Raw genomic sequence first — 21424 nt, forward strand, 5'->3', positions numbered from 1 at the left:
CCTGTGTTTTAATCACAGGCATGCTACAAACCTTTCAGTTGCAAGTAAAGGTTAAGGCTCATAATAAGGCAGACAATCAAAGAGAACCACATTGGCCAACAAATCAATTCAAGCCATTATAGAGTGGAATCAATAGTGATATGTACAGTAGGGTCTGGCAATCAAATCTGTATCATATTATGTAGATTTCAATGAGATGGCCAGCATTGATTACAACTTTATTAAAAAAGCCATACTAACCAAATATTACAGTAACAAAGACAATATATATTTTCTCTTTTACATTTTTGCATTAGTATTATTAAACAATATCAAGATGCACCAGTGACATACAGTTTTGGCCAACATGGATGGAATAATTGTATAAAAAAATAGAAGGAAAAAAAAGTCCCTGTCATTCAAAACCTTCCTTTTAGTCCAGTTTGAGATTTGACCAAACCAGCACTGTTATATTTAATAACATATTGTAAACTTTGTAACATTTAGTGTAGCGCTACCATAAGGCACTTGGGTGCTGTGTTAAGACAAAGGCTTCATTCAACCCAGAGCCTGATATGTTTACATGTGCACCTCTTTAAACATGAGCTATAAACCACACACATAATAACCAAAAGGCTTTAACAACACCTGGGTTTTCAGCTTCCGAATAAACCATGAACACGAGTGAATATTAAAACAAAGTGTATTAACACAAGTTAGAAATAATGCTTTAGTATCAAAGACAAAGTATCAAAACATAAAAAATGTCACAACAGAAGCACTAACATTTATAATTATCTCAAACAAAATAACATGTGGCAATTATCATAGCCACACCCTTTGCACTGGAAGGTGCAGCAGCTGTTTTATAATACCCTCAGTGTTCCTTGCGTTCACCCTGTGACGTCTGTGGCTGGTTGGCAGCTTGATGGGGTTTACAAAGCAGGGGAGCACTGAAGATACAAATGATGCCTAGGTTGAGGAGGAGACTCAAGGCCAGCGCCCCAATGGTGCCCAGGAACGATGGAACGGCTCCTTGGGCCACAAGCCACATCCTACGTGAGGACATGTCTGCTATCACCGCCTCCATCTGAAAGTGTGTGCCCACCACGGCACAGATGTGGAAGAGCTGGTGGCTGTGGCCTGTACAGGTAGAGAATCACATCATTAGGTGCAATGATAACATTTGAGCTTTCTGAAAGAGTGGTGAAAAACATCTAAGCCACTGAACAACATAAACCGTATAATGTCAGATAAACTACAGCAATTGAACACCGTTTTCCATCATCCAGAAATGTGACCCAGTGTACACCTACTGTTTTGTTTTTTACAGGTGAGCAGTGACTAGGTTGACTGGAGCGATCAATAGTAGTTGTTAAGCAAGGACAGATTGGGCCTGATTCACATGATCAGAGTTTATCATAATTGTACTTACAAACATTGCCATCATTGTAGTGGAATTCATCATTATTTTCCCCTAAATCTTAATTATTTGGTATAATCCAAATGAAGGTTACCTGTGTTTGGAAACAGGCCGGAATGTAGTGCAATTATGTGGCTTGTACATAGAATTGCCTTATTCTTTTGCGCAACATCATTTACAGTATTGCCAATTGACAACAAAACGTATATTTGTAGACATAATAGGCTACTGATAATACATTTCATTTAAATATTTTAAAACAAATAAAACAGTGTCGGGCAGAAAGAAAATTTCTACTTTATTTGTATTTTCTAACCTTTGCTATTGAACACCTTTACACATTTTAACCAATGAACAAAAAAAGTGCTTCTGACTAAACCTCCTAACTATTGGATCCTCAAACTGTCAGACAAACCACCTAACTCCAACTTGTGGAGTTAGGTGGTTTGTCCCCCATTGATTAGAATGACGAAGTCAGACGGAAAAATAAATAAACTCCACATTTTGACATTAATGGTCAAAAACCTCATCCACCTGAGCTGTATTTGGCAAAAGGGATGATAATATAAGGACACGTTCAAGTATGTGACAAATTGACAATGCATAAAGTCACGTCACGATACTTATTCTGATGAGGCAGTATTGTGTTGTTCTAAAAACATGTTTCCCAGACCCATTTCTAGACTGCTGGCATCCTACAGAGCCACAGCGTAAAATGGTGATGGTGGACATACCAAAGACACATCCTACAGAGCCACAGCGTAAAATGGTGATGGTGGACATACCAAAGACACATCCTACAGAGCCACAGCGTAAAATGGTGATGGTGGACATACCAAAGACACATCCTACAGAGCCACAGCGTAAAATGGTGATGGTGGACATACCAAAGTATCCTACAGAGCCACAGCGTAAAATGGTGATGGTGGACATACCAAAGTAGTCAAAGCGCCCTGGGGCCAGCCTCTCCGGGAGGTGAGACGCAAACAGGAAGCAGGTGAGGAAAGCGAAGAGGAGGTGGTAACAGTGGTTGGGCAATGCCTCGCTGTAACTGTCACCTCCCCACAGCAGCAGCTATACATGCAAACAGATGCATACATCAAAATAAGTCTGCAATAAAGGGTGATGAGACAATGGACACAAATACAGCTCAAAACAAAATAAATAAATGCATCACTAACTGTGTGTGTGTGTGTGTGTGTGTGTGTGTGTGTGTGTGTGTGTGTGTGTGTGTGTGTGTGTGTGTGTGTGTGTGTGTGTGTGTGTGTGTGTGCCAACAGGTGAAGTAAATATACATTTGGAGAAAGTATTGGATGGATACAGAAAAAAGTTAGCAACATAAAAATGTGTGAATAAAAATAGCAGACAAATAAAACAGCAAGGTCAACTGGAGAAAATAATTCCAGTCATGCAAGTAATTCATAAAAGCAACCAATGATTGACTTTTTATTCAAATAGCAAATTATTATTTTTTTTTCTGTTTTTTCCCTCCCATCAATTTCAAGGTTAGTGAGAAAAGGTATTAATCTGATCTCAGCTCCTATACATAAAGCGCAAAATATACTGTATGCTCCTTCCGACATCCAAACTTTTCTTCGGAAAGGGGGGTAATATAACTACAAATTGACGTCATTCCGAACTTCTGATGGGCGGTATATTAGAACGTTCTTGTGCATTCCCAGATATTCTGACTCTCCAAACTTGTTCGGAAAGCCTGTCCGAACCGGAAGATTTTTCAGATGTCAGAAGGAACATGTATCGGCCTTAATGCATGCAACTACAGCATTTTGCATTCTTTTTCATAATCGTTCATAATTAAAACTGGGACTGAAAATGTGTTGAAAACAAGGCAACAATCTGTAGTACTGTAGTACTGTAGTAAGAATCACCACAGATGGCATGCTGAATATTTTAGAAACATGTGAGAAAACCTTTCCCCAAAAATGTACAGAAAGCACTCACTCTGTAGAATAGAGGAATGTTGTCAAAGAGAAATGGAAAGACGAATGCCCCTGTCCTAAGAACTTTACTTCTGCGTGGGAACTGTAACTCCAGGAACCTATAGGGGAAGATATGGGGTACAGAGTCAGTATAATTATATAATTACTCATGCCTGTCGTTACACTGTCATTACAGCAACCAATGCAGATAGGTCGACTACGTCTGAATACACAAACCTAATCTGATGACATTCAAATAACAGTGTAGACAGTCAGTACTGTATTTGCGTTTGAGAAACAAAGCAGATTTGCCTGCAGTATGAACAAAGCCAAAGGTATGCTTTTAGACCGGTGCTTGGGACAACGCAAGTCGTGAATGAAACCAGTTATTTGCATCTGTCTTTCTGTCTGTCTGTCTGTCTGTCTGTCTGTCAGTCTCAGTCCATTTCATTACCATATATGGAGATCTTTGTATTCCTACCTAATCCCAAACTGTCGTATTTACCTTTCTTTCATAGTTTTTGAGTGGCACTAGCTAGCCCCTCCTATATTCAGCTATAGTATAGAAATGTGTCCTAATACAAACATTAAATGCCATTGACAAGGAATGGAGAATTTACGTCATATGTGTCTGAGCAAATCGGCCATTTTGTCCTAACACAAACATTAAATGCCATTGATAATGAATGGAGAATTTACGTAATTATGTAGCCGAGCAAATGGGCTATTTTCCTCCTACGCACTGATGAAATTCCCATTGACAATGAATGGAGAATTTACGTCATATGAGTCTCAGCATGTTACGACATGATGATGTACGATGATAAGAGCGTCCTTCACTTTACACAGGTGTGATTTTAAAATTTTTGGTTTTTCCTATAATAAAATTTGTTTTTAAAATCGTGGGATAAAAAAAATATATAAAAAAGGTCAATTTGCAGTTTGATACCAAGGTCCGGGATGGGTAGGTAACAGGCTCCTACCTGGAATAACAGGACAAGCTGGTGCAGAAGAGCGTGTTGCCAATGGCAATGGGTACAAAGTACTGATGAAGCCAACTGTTGACCCAGCAGTCTGGCATGACGTAGGACCCATAGGTTATGGCACAGCCTGACAATAAAAACAAAAAGATATCACCAAAACACATTTTCAAAACGTATGCCACAATACCAGTTGTACCCATAGTCAGAGTAGCAGTTGTACACATTGTACAGTACTATGACATCATATTGGTGACATCAGGGATCTACATGGGCATAAGGGACACGAGTAAAGTCAACGTGCTCCCTCTTAGAAATATGTGTGGTGCTGAACGTGAATTCCATGCATACTCCGCACACACTTTTCTCTGCTTTATTAAATCAATGTTACAGACATTCATCAGGTTGGACATAAAAGGGACACAAACAGATAAGACCAGCCAATGATGTCAGTACTATACACTACACTAGTATTGGTGACATTACACTAGGATACTATATTAAACTACGAGCAAGAAGGATGCTTACTTCTCTAAAGAGCAACTGCAACATGTTTGAACACTATAGCAAATTCTCCATGCAGGCGCAGCTCAAGATAAATTAGTTTGTCACTATGCAGTGAAAACTGCATAGTGACACTGCAGATTTGCAGCCCTGAAATGGACCTTTGGACATTTGAGACAGCACACATCATGTACCTAAAGAGCTCTGTGGCAGATTAAGGATTGCAGTGCCAGGAGCCACATTATTTGAAAAGCTCATTAGGTTTAGTACATTTTAAAGCTAAACTGAAGCCTGGTTGCAAACCCCTATAATATACACACAACCATGAAATAAAGCCAAATACAAACAATGTGATACATTCCAAGTCTCTGCCACTGGAATGATTTGTCAAATTAGTGGGCAAATCATATAATTATTAATTATATAAATAGTCTACCATAAAGAAGCAAAGGAGTCTGTGCCATCACCATCATTTTAGTCTTGTATTGTACAGTAAGTGACATTAGGCAACTACAGCATGACACCCACAAACAGGCATATATAGTATGTAACTGCACATTTGATTAAACTTTCTGGCATTTGACATAATTACTTATATTTACAACCATCTTGCGCAATCATTTCTGAGTCTATACCACACAGGGGTACCTTTAATTAATTATTTGTTAAAAAAACAAAAACCGTAAGAGTTGCACTAATGAAAGAGACACATTATTCAAGAAGATGTGAGGCAAAGCAAACATTGATCTGAGGGCTGATAGTGAAGAACTATTAAGCAAATCATTGTTTGTGCAGGGTAGAACTCTACAGTTATTTTATTAAATTGAAACTATACTGTACATGCCCTGTGGGAAGTTATGGTTATTCTAGTTCTATGACCACAGGCTTCATCCTCTGACGGGGCTTTGAGGACATAGTTATATACACGTTGATAACACATGCCGATGCTGTTCATTGGAGGAATGCATCAACGTGATATTTGTCATATGTATAGTTACAGAGTATAAATATAATGAAAGTAATTTTGCTCAGAGCACTCTCAGTCTTATATACACATCTATAGTGCAAAGAAAGAACACAAACACAAAAAGTGCAAAGTGAAGTGACAATACAGTGCAATACAGTTCAAGGTCAGCTGACTGCCTGGGGGAAGAAACTGTTACTGAGACGGGTGGTACGAGATTTGATGCTCTGGTAGCGTTTTTTGGAAGGGAGTGGTTGGAACAGGGTATTTGCGGGATGGCTGGTGTCTTTAATGATGTTGTGGGCTTTTTTCATACAGCGAGTGGTGTAGATGTTGTGAAGGCTGGGTAGTGCTGTGCCGATGATTTTAGCTGCCGTTTTAACGGTCCTCTGCAACCTGTTGCAGTCCTGAGCGGTCGTGTTACCGTACCACACTGTGATACAGCCAGTTAAGACACTTTCAATTATACAACGATAAAAGTTAACTAGTCCCTTTGTACTTAAGCCAATTTTTTTAAGACGCCTCAGAAAGTACAGTCGCTGCTGCGCCTTCTTGAGGATGTACTCGGTGTTGAGTGACCATGTGAATGTGTCTGTGATGTGTATGCCCAGGAATTTAACATCAACTATGTCGACAGATGACCCCTTGATGGGGGTCATCTGTCGACATAGTTGATAACTTTAAATGACAGGATGAAAAGTAACATTCCCCATAGTCAATCCACCAATCTTAGAGGAAATGGCAGGACTTAACCCAACAACTCAATTCTTTGTGACAGTGTAGCATACAGTAGGTCAGTTGGGATAAAACCACACCCCTACTGTATTTTTGTGGGTTACAGTGCATGGAGGATGCAACATTGTGCTGCAACACTGCCCCCCTCTGGCCATTGCCATTTGCCTAAACAGCAAGATGAAGAGCACAAATGGCTCACAAAAGAGTTTTTGATGACTAAAGATTCCGACAGGTGTGATCAATTGGCTCAATCTTTTGACGAACACAACCTAAAAGTCTTGCTGAGGAACCAAGGAACACACCACAGGGCATTGTCTTGTAGAAAGCGGTTAAGGACAGCTGAAAAGCATTTTCTCTCTTAACACCACCCAATACGAGGAGATAGTCCATCAGTCGACTTTTAGGCTTAATCAGGATTTTGGCCAGGACTAGACTGAGCTGTGGACATTGTTCTTTGCCCTTATGCTTCTATGTACAGTATGTTATTGTATTTTCCTTTCTGTTTTGTCTTATGTCAAATGTGTGTATAATGTGTTGCATACAAGGCCACTGGGTCGCAAGACAAATTTCTGTGCAAACTGACAATAAAATACTATATCATATCATATCATCATAGTTGATGTATACTTTGTCTCGGATGGAGACCTTATAATATTTATTGGTATATTGGACATATGTCGAAAACGTACTTTTCAGGATTAAAAGAAAAAATTGCAAAAGTTCAAAATGTGCCGCTTCGTGCCACGTTTCGAGCGTGTGGATCTGTTACTTTTGATAATTTTGTTATGATGCTGTAGATATCAAGTAGGGTATTAATTTACGAAAACACTCAAAACTGTTAAAATGTGGAGATAAGATGTTTCTGCTGACTATTACTATTACTACTATTAGACAGACTCTCTGACAGAAGTTGCAGGATGGAAAGCACTAAACTGAGTGATCATGTCAAAGGACTGACTCATCTTTCCCAGCCATTTTCCTCGCACCCTGGAGAGTCTGCACCAATGCAGAATCAGAAAATGCGGCGTGTTGCGTTTTATTATGTAAAATAATTTGAATAAATTCTAAATGTACTGCTGTAAGCCTAGTGCATAGTCTACTACATCAACTGAGAGGCATATCATATTTGTCATAGATCATTTGCTGTAGATGATGCATTTAAACTTCAGCTCATCATATTTGTTATTGTTACTTGGCGAGAGCACGTAAGGTTCACTAAAATCATGTGGTTCAAGACATGGCCTTGAATCAAATGTAATTCCGACCCACTCTTGTAAACCTTATTAAGTGTAGAATAACAGGGTTCTTTGTGCTCTGATTATTAAATTCTTTTTCATCTGGAAATGTTATGGTCAATGGCTGTAACCTCGACTCAACCCAGTGAGCCATGAATAGTGGCCTAAATACAGTGATCCACTAGGCTTTGCTCTCAACTGAACATTAGCACTTACATCCGTATAAGGACACATGAGACAATACTATACAATATGCTGTTTTCTAACTAACTAAATCACTTCGTTGTTGCTGAATAAATTAAACTATTATCTGGATTAATTCCAGTGACATCTGACTTTGAGCAGTTATTGCCCCCAGGGGACCTTGGAGGGCAGTTGTTTCCAGCAAAATAACTTAATATAGCTTCAAAAATCAGTTTAACCACTTTAACCTTTTATACATGATACGGATTCGAAAATAGCCAATCTACAAGCCCACAACGCATCCCAATGTGATGGTGATGGGTCCCTGGCACAAAAGCTTTTCAGAAAGGGGTCCATGGCAAAATACAATTTGGGGGTCCTTGACAATGACAAAGGTTTGAGAACCCACTGCTTTAGACTGCTTGCAACTCGTGTTGACGGCTTATGAAGGCTGTGTTAAGACACATGAATCAGCAGGAAAGCCTTGACCAAGTCTTGAACCATCTGTGGTTTGCAACTTGCTAGTGTTGAGCTGTGCATGTGCCTTAACCACTAAACTCTAAATACTTAGTAGTGTTGAGCTGTGCATGTGCCTTAACCACTAAACTCTAAATACTTAGTTGACCGGGGTATGGCTCAATACTTGGTCCGCTACTTTTTTCCATCTACAATTCTACATCAAATCTTGTGTCGCAATGAATTGTGGGCTTGTAGATCAGCTATTCTTTTACCAAATGAGAATAGGGACACAAGGGTTTGTGTGGTAACAAACTGTCCTTTGTTTGTCTTCTCTGCGGTGGTCAGGGTTACATGCAGCAGACCATGTTGAACTGAGGAACTTCTGTATAACCCTGTAATGTAAACATTTAACATCCAGAATCCAATCCTAACTCCTTTTGTGTGTGCTGTCAGTCCTCCCTTGCTACTGCCATTTTAATTCCACTTCATTTATCAAGGGCAACATATCTAAGTGCATTGTTTTTAGCAGTGCCCTACATTCAACTAATATTCATGCCTGAGCTGCCCAGTACAATCTTTTATAGTTGTTCAGTGAGCCATTTCAGAGTTGTGGATTAAGTACACTTACACGGACAACTCATTGGATAACTGATGAAGAAGTAAAACGTGTTACTCATTCACTTTTCCAATTGCTCTGGGGAGTCAAACAAGTTGCCTCCCACTCAACAAACATGTTTAGGTTCTCGTCTGAAAATAACAAATGATTATTTCTGATTTCTCACCCAAGCTGTAGAGGCTGAGGGCCCCGTAGTCAAAGAAGTAGCAGATGTGACGTGCCTCTGCAGACATGGTGCTGAAGGTATGAGCGCAGCACGATGTGAAGGGGTACACACATATCAGCAGCATGTACACCAGTAGCGGCCAAACGAAGCCATCCGTCAGGAAGTTCAGCATGGAGCAAAGAATGCTAAACCGCCATAGGAAGTACCTGGGGGACATGGAAAAAAACAAAGTAGTTCTGTCATGAAACCTTGTGGAGAGGTTTGTGTTGATAAATTCCACTAGGTTTTGATACAAGGTGAGAATAACGAGCCTCTCTCCTAGTTTTCAAGTGTATTCACATAGGGAGGACAATAAACTATATATATCGTCGCTGTCCGGCAGAAATCAGTTAGCTCCTTTTTTCTTTTTTCATAAATCAATGCTATTGAACAGTCTGTGTTGGTTAAAAAAAATCTTGAACCAATGAAAAGTATTAAAAAGTCCATTGGATCCTCAAACTGTCTGCTAAAGCAGTTAACTCCACTCCCTCTCATGCAAGTATCTGACAATATATAAACAACAAACTTTGTTGAGGTACAATTGCTTTGTTTAAAAAAATATAAGGTCGAACTTATTTGAGAACATTTTAGAGTTAGCTGCTTTCTGCCCGACAGCAGAGATATAGAAGTTATATTCTGGTCTATGCTCGCTCACAAATCAAATATTTAACATCTCACACAGATGATATTTCATTTCATACTTTCATTGTATACTTAGTACATGAGTACACTGCGACTCCCATTTTCAAATATTAGTTTCTAGTAATTATGCATGCAGGTGAAGATTCCTTATTCTAGTCACTTTGCAGTGTTAAATTGTGTTTGGTTGCAGTAAATGTATCAGTTTTTTCTGTAGCTGTACCACCCTACCCTTGACTTTTATACATTATAACTAACAGTTGGCCTTAGTGCCTCTAGTAGTTTTACTCTATGTGTTCTTGGCTTGACACTATTCAGCCTGACTTCCTAGACATGGTGGGTGTGTGAGTATAATTATCGTCATTGCAAACAGTGGCTTGTGCATTGCCCCTATCTGTATATAACACGCCTACTGTGTTGTTGTACTCATACCTGACGAAGACCCACAAGGCACAAGGGGTCGAAATGTTGTCATCCTTCTATTCTAATACAATTCCTGTGGGAGCTACAAACAGTGTGCGGACTACTGCTCCTTCTCGTGAAGATCATGCATGCAATATGATCTAGCTATGTGTAAAGCAGTCCAACACATCTCCAATCCCTGTGCACTACACACCATGTTGGCAGGAAGTGGGTCCAGATGTTGACCGTTTCATTGGTCATATGGAAGCTGCTGAGGATGCAGTCCAGAGCTGAGCTCCGAGGGTGACGATAGCCAGAGATGATGCCATCCTCTCGAAACACCTGAGGATCCAGTCACATAAAATAAAATACATTAAATACTACACATTTTTACAGATTAAGTTACATTTTGTATGGCTTGTGTCCAGTCAGTAATGATCTCCCACTGGCTCTTACTGCAGCTTTGTTATTATTACCATTGGCATTTTATAAATGTCCGAGGAGAGGAGACAAACAAAAGTACATTTTACTATAAAGAACCCAAAGGAGAGCGTAATTCCCTGTCCAGGTATTAATAAATAGTATAAATATAGTATGATTTAAATAGTATGAATAGTATGTATGATAGTATGATAGTATGATCATAGTATGATTTTAAATTGTAAAGTATTGCAATCCAATTCAAGTGAGATTTATGTTTAGTTATTGTATATTTAGTATTATCTGCAAAATTAATAACAAAATATCCCAAAAAGAATCCGGACGCACAACTTTGCCACGCGACCAAAACGCACCTCGCAGCCCAGGGGGGCCCTGAGATGTTGTCTAGCCCGGGGGCCCTTGGGAGGGTAAATCCGGCCCTGGTTATACTGTGATAGACCTTACAAGTACCACATCAATCAGAACTCGTTGTTGGTAGTACTAGTATATGATGGTATATGATGGCAATGCCACAAGAACACAAAGTTACTGTAGCTTTCTGTGAATCACAGTCACATGTACAGTATTATGAGAAAAGAGCAATGGGGTACACGGCAAAAGGATACAGAATGTTGAAGAAAAACAAATGCTATTCACATGTTTACGTTGGTCTGCGGGTGCAAGACACTACATTTTCACCAAACAAATCACAACATTGAATAAAACGAATGATCAGGGAAGGCCATATCTACAGATAATCTCTGGTATAGATTCCAATTGCTTACTTTATGAATTTGATATCTCTGTATGGGTGTACAGAACATAAAATAATATCTGTAACTTCTTATGGCATCAATAAAATAAATGTTCTTTAAATTAGATTAAAAACAATTGTAGAAATGTGTTTAAATGAGGAAGCTGTGCCTTTTGAAAATATGTTAAATAAAATAAACAACATACAAACTGAAAACAAGAAAAAGATAAGAGTGCGCGATTGGTTGTTAGTTTCACACAGCCAGACTTTCAGAGATCTCCGCCTAGCTATCGAAAGGCTATGCGAGACTAATTAGTTGTTGACAATGTACTTCACAAGCATGTGCCAAGACTAAAGACGATAGAGAATGACAGGAGTGTGTCACAACTATAGCAGAACTGTGATGATTTTATTCCGACATTGTCTGCGGCCGTGACATCACTTGAAAAGTAGGTTTAAGCATTTGTGAGTTTCTCACTTCCCTGCACTTACCTTGGGGACTTGGTGGGTGTCAAAGAGCGGAACTTGGTGGGTGTCAAAGAGGTGGGGCAGTTTGATGTTGAGCATCTCTGTGGGCAGTTTAATGGCACCTGTCCGTCTCTGACAAGCCTCCCTGAGCCTGGTCCATCCTCCCCGGCACAGGACACACCACACAGGGTCATGGGCTCCTTCATTTGGCCCTCCTGTTTCCCATCGCATGCAGCGGCCCCAGCCCCAGCCCTGGGTCCACCTACCAGCTCCAGGACCACTGGTCCCTCCGCCCCGCCACACTGGAAACACTGCAGAGAAAACATTCAAGGAATGTTTAATAAAACAATATGTCCTTGAGAAGCATTAAGACATGAGGCACTTATTTCTTTCAAGACATTTCTGTCCTTTGTTTCATATTGATCTGTGTGTGCCTGTCCGTGGCTAATCCTGCAAACCACAGCACCGCATTTCTTGTTCACGTGCATACTTTTCACGTTTTATTGTTTTTTCAATATTATATTATATAACTTTTTTGAGGGAGGCAACTAACGCCACAGTGATATGACGTCAGTGTCGAGAACTCGAGATGATGACATTAACTGATTAACATGACCTTTGAGATCCACATGAAATCCACAGTTAGACCCCGTCTTTTCCATTTTAAGAATACAGTGTCAGAATAGACAATCACAGAAAAGCATGTTATTTCTGTCAATTTTGCACATCTGGCCACAATTCACAGATAATGTATACTATGCTAAAAGCTAAAAGCTATACAAATGGACTAAGTCAGAATGATAGACTGACGATTGATAGTCTTGACGTTGTATCCATCGTTGGAGTCATATATTCAAATTCAAATTCCAAGGCCATGACTCAGTTTCCACACACATTCCAAGTAGTCCTCATTGGGGTTATCTACCCGAGGTTCTCCCCAAGGTTCAAGTTTAGTATGATAGCAAACTTGCTTATGATGTGTTTGTTTGCTGGAGTCAAGACTAACAAGACTCTCCCATTATAAAACATCTCAAGGTTACCGAGACAGACTTTGACTCAGAGAATGACTGCCATTGTCACATTGTAGTAGGCTGCTAACAAAGCTTGCATGGTGATAACATCATGATCCTGAGTGCCAATATCGCACAGAACAACAATCCCTCTCTTTTTTTTTTATTATATTTTTTATCCCATGATTTTGTAACCCATTTTTCACCCCTGTGTCAATCTTCTAATGTGATCCTAGGCTCTACACACCCTCCACCAACCTAGTCCCCATATATGGGGGACAAGGGGAGAGCAACGGACTTGAACTCATGCTTCCTTCATGCCTGATTGTCCAAGTTGCTCCTTTACACCTGACAGGGGGGAGTTTCCCTGGTTGGACGTAGCGCGTGGAAGGAACACGTTATTCCAACCAGTTCCTTTCCCCTCCATCAGGCGCCCCGGCTGGCCAGGGGAGGCAGTTTAGTGACCAGGATTACTGCATGTTTTTTGTGAGGGTACCTACCCTAGGGGACACGGGGAGAACACGGGGAGACACAACTCCACACAGAAAGGCCCTTTTATCCTCCAATATTTTGAACATGCTTTCCCTTAACATGATTTGATTGGTTTAATTTGTTATTTCCGCTAAGAATGGTTTTAGTTATTCATGGCCATATCCTGTTGTTTCTTTGAAGATTTTGTTTTAGTGTTTTTGCTGAAAAATATATGCGAATAATTGTTTTAAGAATACTATGTCGTAAATAAATATCAATAAACAAAAATAAACTAAGTTGAGTTTCAGTAAATACCAGTAGGTATGAAGGACACAGATTATAACAGTGTACAAGTAGCTCTTTGTTTATTTGGGACAGAACAACAGGAACACACTTTGAAGGCTGAAAAGCTGTGAGGAAAAGGAAACAGTTGCCTGGCAGACAAACTGAAATAGATTACCCTACACACGCACACACACACACGCACACGCGCACGCACACACGCATGCACGCACACACGCACGCACACACGCACACACGCACACACACACACACACACACACACACACACACACACACACACACACACACACACACACACACACACACACACACACACACACACACACACACACACACACACACACACACACACTACGTATATTTGGCAAACAGGATGAGAGGTGATCACATACTAGGACACTATGCTGTGTCTGCGCTTCTGACATAATTATCAATGCATCACTAGCATCCACAAACAATGCACAGGAAACTATGCTTATATTTTTGTCGTACAATATGTGTCATACAATATGCAGCACACCTTCATGATGTTTCTCTGGCCCAAGAGCAACGTGTGGGGACTGTCGCTTATAGTCAGTGGCCCAGCTGTGGGCCCAAGCCAGTTAACTGTGACAAAGTGAGCTTTGTGGCAGCCAAGCCTCGAGAGACGAGGGCCAAGAGACGACTGTTACACACTGCACTGGATGAAAATGAGGCACCACACACACACACACACACACACACACACACACACACACACACACACACACACACACACACACACACACACACACACACACACACACACACACACACACACACAATCATAGAAACAGTAGGGACGGACAACAGTTAACAGTACATGTCATGTACGCCACATACAGAATTAGTGTGTAGTTGCATGCAAATCCTGTGGGGGACAAGTGCTGCATTCATTTCATGTTGGACAAATGACGTGCACGGCACACAGGCCATAGTACACACAGGAAAGAAGCTTGTTTCCACTATGAGTTCCCTGGGTTTACTGGAGAGTAACATGTGAAAGAGAAATGGATTCATAATATGTTTGGCCGTCTGAAGTGACAACAATTTTAATAGTTACTCAAGCCTTAAGGCATGTGTGGGGCTTTCATACTGTGTGTGGTGTGCTTTGAGGAAGTCAACACCTTTATCAGAACAGGTTTTCCTTAAGATCAATGTTTGTGAACTTGAGCAGCTGAAAGAAACACAATCAACAAAGACTAATTTCCCCGAGGGACGCTTTCTAGACAGACTTCCTTGCCAATTCATGGGAAAATAAATCCTGAATAATACGTCATCGCATGACTGTATCGCATGTCAAAAAAAGACGATCTACGCCCACCAGCACCTTGCATTCAGATTAAATCTGTTGTTTTCAGTGTCACTTGTTGCATAGTACTGAATCAGTAATGTAAACAAATGGTGTGGATGTTTACCTTTATTAATAGTAATTGATTGATTGCATAGTCAGCTTCACATAGTTCTTGAAAGTCATATACCTGTAGTAGACAGCCAGATAGATCAATAACAAGAAGTCAGAACCAAGTCAGTCAAGCTCTGGGAGAAACTTTCAGGATATTCCTTTTAAAACCACACCACAACAGTACAAGTTTACGAACATGCGTTTCCTTCCTCCATTAGCCTTTGAGGAGCCAAAGGACATGGCTGGTGGTCAGCCATGTATTAGAGCAATAGGTACAGACAACATCAAGAAGGCAAAAACATACTCTGCATTTCCCCTACCCTATCACAAATGAACTAATCTCGCACATAACTGAGATTTCCGCCAGCCAGCTTTTTCCTGCTGTAAACATGAAATCAGCTGACAGCAGGAAAGATTTACTCCCATCTTACTCCCAAAACAACACGTCCCTATTATGAGTCATGCTGCTGGGTGCACACTCTCCGAAGTTATGACAGTGATTAATGATCACTGTCATAAGCCTCCGAGGCTTTCAATTGAGACTATCACGACCCTGAAAACTGAACTGGGAGAGAGTGACAACGACAAATGAGTGCTTCGTGAAAACTCAAAGGTGTGTATCCTATCCTCCTAACTGTAGTTTACTGTAGACTCCTGCATATATCTGGGTATTGCGCAAAAAGGAAAATTGACCTTATGTTCTGTACTTCTGGGAAAGGCCTGCTGAGAGCTGGAGAGAACAAGAGGAGGTGTTTCTGGGGAAATGCTGTGCTGGTTGAGATGGTTGGATCTTGTGACTTGTTTATTGAGAAGTGCAAACCTGTAGGTGTTTGCTGACCCGCCCACTCTTCACCTAGCCCCGGTACCCAGGCTTTTTATTTTACTCCCCCCCAAGCCACCCATCTTCTCTCATATATTCCTGTTGCTGCTATGACACCTGAATATCCCTCCAAGTATCTATAAAGGTTTACAGTATATTATCTATTCAATACTTGCCTAACGTAACAACCAGGGTCGCCGAAATATGGCTCCTTTTCCACCAGGGTGGAACTGGTTCGGTTATTTTTGAAGGATTTGTAACGTTTTTTTGTTGCCTACGATGACATGCCGAATAAAGTTTAAAGAAGATTAAGAGTGACAGTATTATTTAGTACAATGAGCAAGCATGTACAAAGAAGGTAATGGCCTAAAAAAAGAAGGCATCTCATTCTCAACTAATGAACAGCTATAGAGAAATTCAATACCCACATAGCTGTTAAGGACATGGTGGATATCTCCCGTCAACGTGTGATATTGAATCATCAGACCATCACAGTTTGCCTTCTTCTCTGTCCCTCAACACAGTACCCAGTTAATTTACATATAGTGAAGTACAGGGGTCGTCAGTGTTTTTCAGGCCAAGGACCCCCTCACTGAGAGAGAAATTAAGCAAGGATCCCCAATGTATATATTGTATAAAATTGTGTTGCAATTTATTACATAGATGGCTTCATTCATAGATGTTGCGTTTGTTTACGATAGTTAGCACTATCAATGTTATCATCAGTATAAATTTATGTTTGTTTGTTTACACACTACTATTAATATGTTGGAATCATGTTGAAGTATTTTCAGACATCTAACCACGTAAACACTCAACTTTGTAAACTTGACCATTGGCTCTTTTTCCAGCTTTTTCGGGCACCTAAGCTTCATTGCAGGCTGACACGCTGCAGCCTGTCATGCTGTGATGCCTTGTGACGTTGTGAGCTGAGCTTGCAGATCTGCTATTTTCTGTGAATGTTCCCCCCAGAACAGGGATGCTAGGTTTCAAGTGGTTAATGTTAAAACAATGTTTCTATCATACAAAGATTTGGCTGTCCCCCTGTAATAACTTTGGGGACCCCCTAGGGTCCCAGACCCCCTGTTTAAGACCCAGGATCTAGCAGTCTACCTACCTCTGGATTAGTCCATTGTATCCAAACTATTTTGGAGAAAATGTTCTCGCCTTTTGAACTCATCCTACTCCTAAATTCTGAAATTCCTTCCCTCACTCGTGATGCTGTCACATGACCTTTCTCAATGGACATCTTTATTGCCTTGGGGCTGACAATAAGAAGCCTATGCCGAGCATGTCTACACACATGCGTGCGCACACACACACACACACACACACACACACACGCACTCACACATGAACACGCACTCACACATGAACACACACACACACACACGCGCGCGCACACACACCTATTATGCAAACATCCCAGGCACATGCAGAACAGAGGGCCCAAGTCACAGAACATTCCATTGTCATGTTGTGACATGCATGTGTACAATATGCCCTTTCTGCACCAGTCTGTACTGTACATTAGCACCTCACTGCCCCTGTAAACTGGTCATGAAACACACATCACATCTTTTCCGTTGTCTAACTTTTGTTATGTTTTTCAGTTATCCTTCCTTAACTTTTCTCTATTTCTGCATTGTGCATCTGACATTACAGATTACTTGCAACTCTAACCAAATGGATGCTTTTACTTATTTTATTTAATGTTGATATCACAAGCTAAATGCAGAGGAGATAAACAAATGGCGCTTTTCATGAAAGACTTGGTGTTGAATTTGAATCTGTGTCTTTAGAACAAGTCCAAATCATAATTTGGGATTTGTCTCGGCTCAGTCCTGCCTTCATGTAACTTTTGGCAATGAAAACCAAATTTAATTGTACTTGCAGAAGACCCAACAAACAGGCTTCACAGTAGTGATTCATGTTAATTTATGCCTCAACTGTACACTACTCACGTGTCACGTTCGTCCACACCTGTACTGGATTGTGTCCATAGTTTAGCCTACTTGCAATCTATCCCTCCTGAGGTTCCTGTGGGAAAGACATTCTTTGCGCTTCTTCTCCTGCAGTAATAATGACGTATAGTGTTGAAATAAAATATACAGAATCTGCTCAAATGTTAACTCTATACTCCATTTCAAATAATGACATTTTATTATAGTGCACACTGCATGCAAGTTGTCTCAACGTCACTATACATGTGGAGCAGTCCAACGTTTCCGACATGAGCAAGCACTTGGCGACAGTGGAAAGGAAAACCTCCCACCTAACACAAAAATCCTGAAGCAGAACGAGGCTCTATGTGGGCAGCCATCTGCATCGACAGGTAGAATCAAGTTTAAATACACTATTACATGTTTAAAACTATTTTAATGACAAGTAGAGGGCTGTGCGATATGGACAAAATCAATATTTTTACCAAATACCTCAATATTGATATTATAACAATATTATAATAATACAATAATATAAGTTCTGAAAATTACACTACCTCAATGTAATGCAGTCTTTAAAACCAGGAAAAGACACTTCACAAAAATCACAGACAATATCTATTCTCATATCATGATATTGAAATATTGCCCAGCTGGCTCAGCCCTACTGAAAAGATTGTAGCTAAATGGTGTGCTGTGCCATCCATGCAAGCCAATGGTCACTGTAGGCTGAGCTACTGGAGTAGTTTATGCTGCTTATTGTTCGACTGCTAAGATAGCCTATTGGAAGGGAGGTTTTAAATATTCACGTTCCACTTCCAAACCTTTTGGAAAAGTGTATTCCATTTCCTACCAACGCTCATTCATTCTGGCATAAGATCGAAGCCCAAGATGAAAAGCTGCAGGCAATAGGCATTTCCATATCCTTTCCTCCGTGTCTTCTGCATTCCATCAAGTAGGCCTAGGCTATGGAAAACTCAATACATCACCGAAATGGAAAAATAAAAGATGCTTTTGCCATAACAACCATTTAAAAATGGAATACGCGCCACTTGAGGAACTCTAACAGTTTTTCACTGTTCAGTACATGACTTTCCAGGAGGAATCTCAACCTACAAAGAATACGCGCCACTTGAGGAACTCAACCGTTTTTCACTGTTCAGTACAAGTACATGACTTTCCAGGAATCGCAACCTACACATCAACAACTATAACTACCCACCGTCCGGGATGTTCCATCGCTGCATATGCAGTCACAAGCACAGAAACGTATTCGATGCAACCGTAAGTACGGTCACAACTGACCATGTAGCTTTGTAGCACATAAAAAATACAATATACTGATGGCAAACATACTCCTGTGTGAACAAATATGAAACAAAAAAAGCGATACGAATCTTTTGTCAACTTACCGTGCGTGTCGGGCATGCGGAGGGGTAGTAATGCCGCCACCCAGTGCCTACAAAAAATCCACTATAACGGATGTTTTTAAGTAAATAATTACAAATAACGGGGAAAGCTGAGCGCGGCCAAGGAGGGAGAAGTCGTTTGTGGGATGGACACTGGACAGCTATTGTTGTGAGTGAATTCAAGTCAACGCACTCTCAGACAGTGTGTGACTAGCTGTAGGCTGCGCCCTTCTGAAGTCCCGGAGGAGCCAGTAGGAAGCGCTGCTCGGAACTCACGTGGACTGTTCCAGCAACAATAACAACAGCCATGTGTGTCGCAGTACTTTCATCCCCGCGTACTACTGTCCCAGTGTTCCCACCCGACCACATCCTCAACGCATCGTTCACTTTAGCTCAATATTAATGTCAGACTGGAATTGTTTATTTGTAGCCTACTTAGCAGACAGCTTTATTTTATTTATTACGTAACTATAGTGGTTTAGTCAATGCACGTGCTACCGTTTCCATTTTCATTTAAAACTTTGAACATCCTACAGTCTTTGTTCTTTGTATTGAGTTTGTGCTTGAAATGTACTGTAATTCTACAAACTGTAGTCAATCAATCAATCTACAATTATATACTATCTGTCTCTGACATGATGAAATAATTATTGTTATGATAGCCTATAATCATCTGACGTGCGTCGAACATCGCGCATAGGCAGGCTACACTTCTACACAAGTAGGCCTACACTATACACAAGTTGTATAACCACAAAGAGCAACAAAGAAAATCTTCGAGTAAGATGATGTCATCATGGAGACATTTCTGAGAACTATGGAACTTGCGAGTTGAAACGCGGGCAACTCTCAAGTCTCTAGGGCGAAATCCAGAATGCCGACTTCAATCGAATTGGTTATTGATTCCAATATCAATCAATATAGCTAGCTTTGTGTCGGTTTGTATCTGATTCTGACTATTACATGAAGGGAATCAGATTTCTGACGTTGCGCCACTGGCCACATTTTAACATAACTTTAAACTCGACTCATTTGGATTCCCATTTCCCATTATTGCAGTTCCCGCTGGCCGCTGCAGTCACACCTCCCGAGAACGACGAACCAGACCAAATCCCAGCCCTGCAGCACAGCGGCTTGTTTTATTGGATGCAGACAAGAAAGAAACATTGTTTTTTTCACGATCAGGAGACATCCGAGACAAGGAGGAAGACCGTTGCAATCACACCATGGAGCTATGCGTTCATCCTCACACTATCGATGTAATGTACTACAGTCTACAATGATAAACCACGGTCAATAAGTAAATAATGTACTAGTAGATAACTAGATACTCACTCAAAATGTTTTATGCATGTAGGCGAAGTATAGGTAAGGTGCGCTTCATATTCCAACAACATTTCATCAGAGGAGCATCTTTAAACGGATAGAAATGTAATTTTAAATAAATAGAAAATCGTGAATCTTCTGCTCGATTCCCACTCGGTTACAAATTACAGCCCCTCTGAAGTCCTTATCCAGAACTGGGAACAGAAAAAAAAGAACTCAATGTCCCTCTTGCTCCCCGAAAAAGTGGGCCAAACAAAGTGCCAACCCACTGACTGAGGCCCAGGGCAGAGGGACAAAAGAGGGGGCAGTAGAGCTGGGAGATGATGGCACACTGGAAAATTAGAACCAAGTTCAGGGAGTTAATGAAGAAGTTGACCAATTATTGGGCATAATGTGTGTGTGTGTGTGTGTGTGTGTGTGTGTGTGTGTGTGTGTGTGTGTGTGTGTGTGTGTAAATAAAATACAGCATGGTTGCACCACAAACCATGATTTATCAACAAGTTGTCTGATATTTGTAATACAAAAAGTTAAGACACCACTGCCTTGCTGCAATCTGTCTACTATACAGTGCAGGCAGAGAATTTGTGACAAAAGAACCTGGCCAGATTATGTAATTTATGCCACAGAAAAAGCATGCTCACAGACTCACAGTTGAGCATGCACATTCCTACACAAACAATTAATGATTAATTACATAATTAAACCATAAATGATTAATTAGTTTAATTGTAATAAATAACCAACTACTCCTACCCACATTCATCCTGGACATTGAAGTGGAATTTTGGAAGAACCGTAACTAATTATATATTA

At 40.5% G+C, this 21424-nt stretch overlaps 1 protein-coding gene across 2 annotated transcripts; it reads right to left on the reverse strand.

The window, feature by feature from the left end:
- Positions 1-205: 205 nt before the first annotated feature.
- paqr6 (progestin and adipoQ receptor family member VI) lies at positions 206-20938 on the reverse strand. Of its 2 annotated transcripts, none has more exons than XM_083760878.1 (8): positions 20621-20938; positions 11931-12217; positions 10479-10606; positions 9185-9390; positions 4326-4452; positions 3365-3461; positions 2338-2476; positions 206-1122 (listed from the first exon to the last, which is right to left on the reverse strand). In XM_083760878.1, coding segments are annotated over exons 1-8 (1251 nt in total). In that variant the 5' UTR covers positions 20622-20938; the 3' UTR covers positions 206-856. The 2 variants fall into 2 exon arrangements, with proteins under 2 accessions (XP_083617004.1, XP_083617003.1); XM_083760877.1 differs by lacking the exon at positions 20621-20938 and adding an exon at positions 19289-19491.
- Between the last annotated feature and the right edge of the window lie 486 nt (positions 20939-21424).

This window comes from Protomyctophum parallelum (assembly GCF_964188405.1).
Source record: "Protomyctophum parallelum genome assembly, chromosome: 3".
NCBI classification, from domain to species: Eukaryota; Metazoa; Chordata; class Actinopteri; order Myctophiformes; family Myctophidae; genus Protomyctophum; species Protomyctophum parallelum.

Coding starts and splice junctions, on each gene's coding strand:
- paqr6 (XM_083760877.1), bottom strand. Junction 10,607..11,930: donor ACACCCACCAAGTCCCCAAG/GTAAGTGCAGGG, acceptor CTGGATCCTCAG/GTGTTTCGAGAGGATGGCAT. Junction 3,462..4,325: donor AGCTTGTCCTGTTATTCCAG/GTAGGAGCCTGT, acceptor CTTCCCCTATAG/GTTCCTGGAGTTACAGTTCC.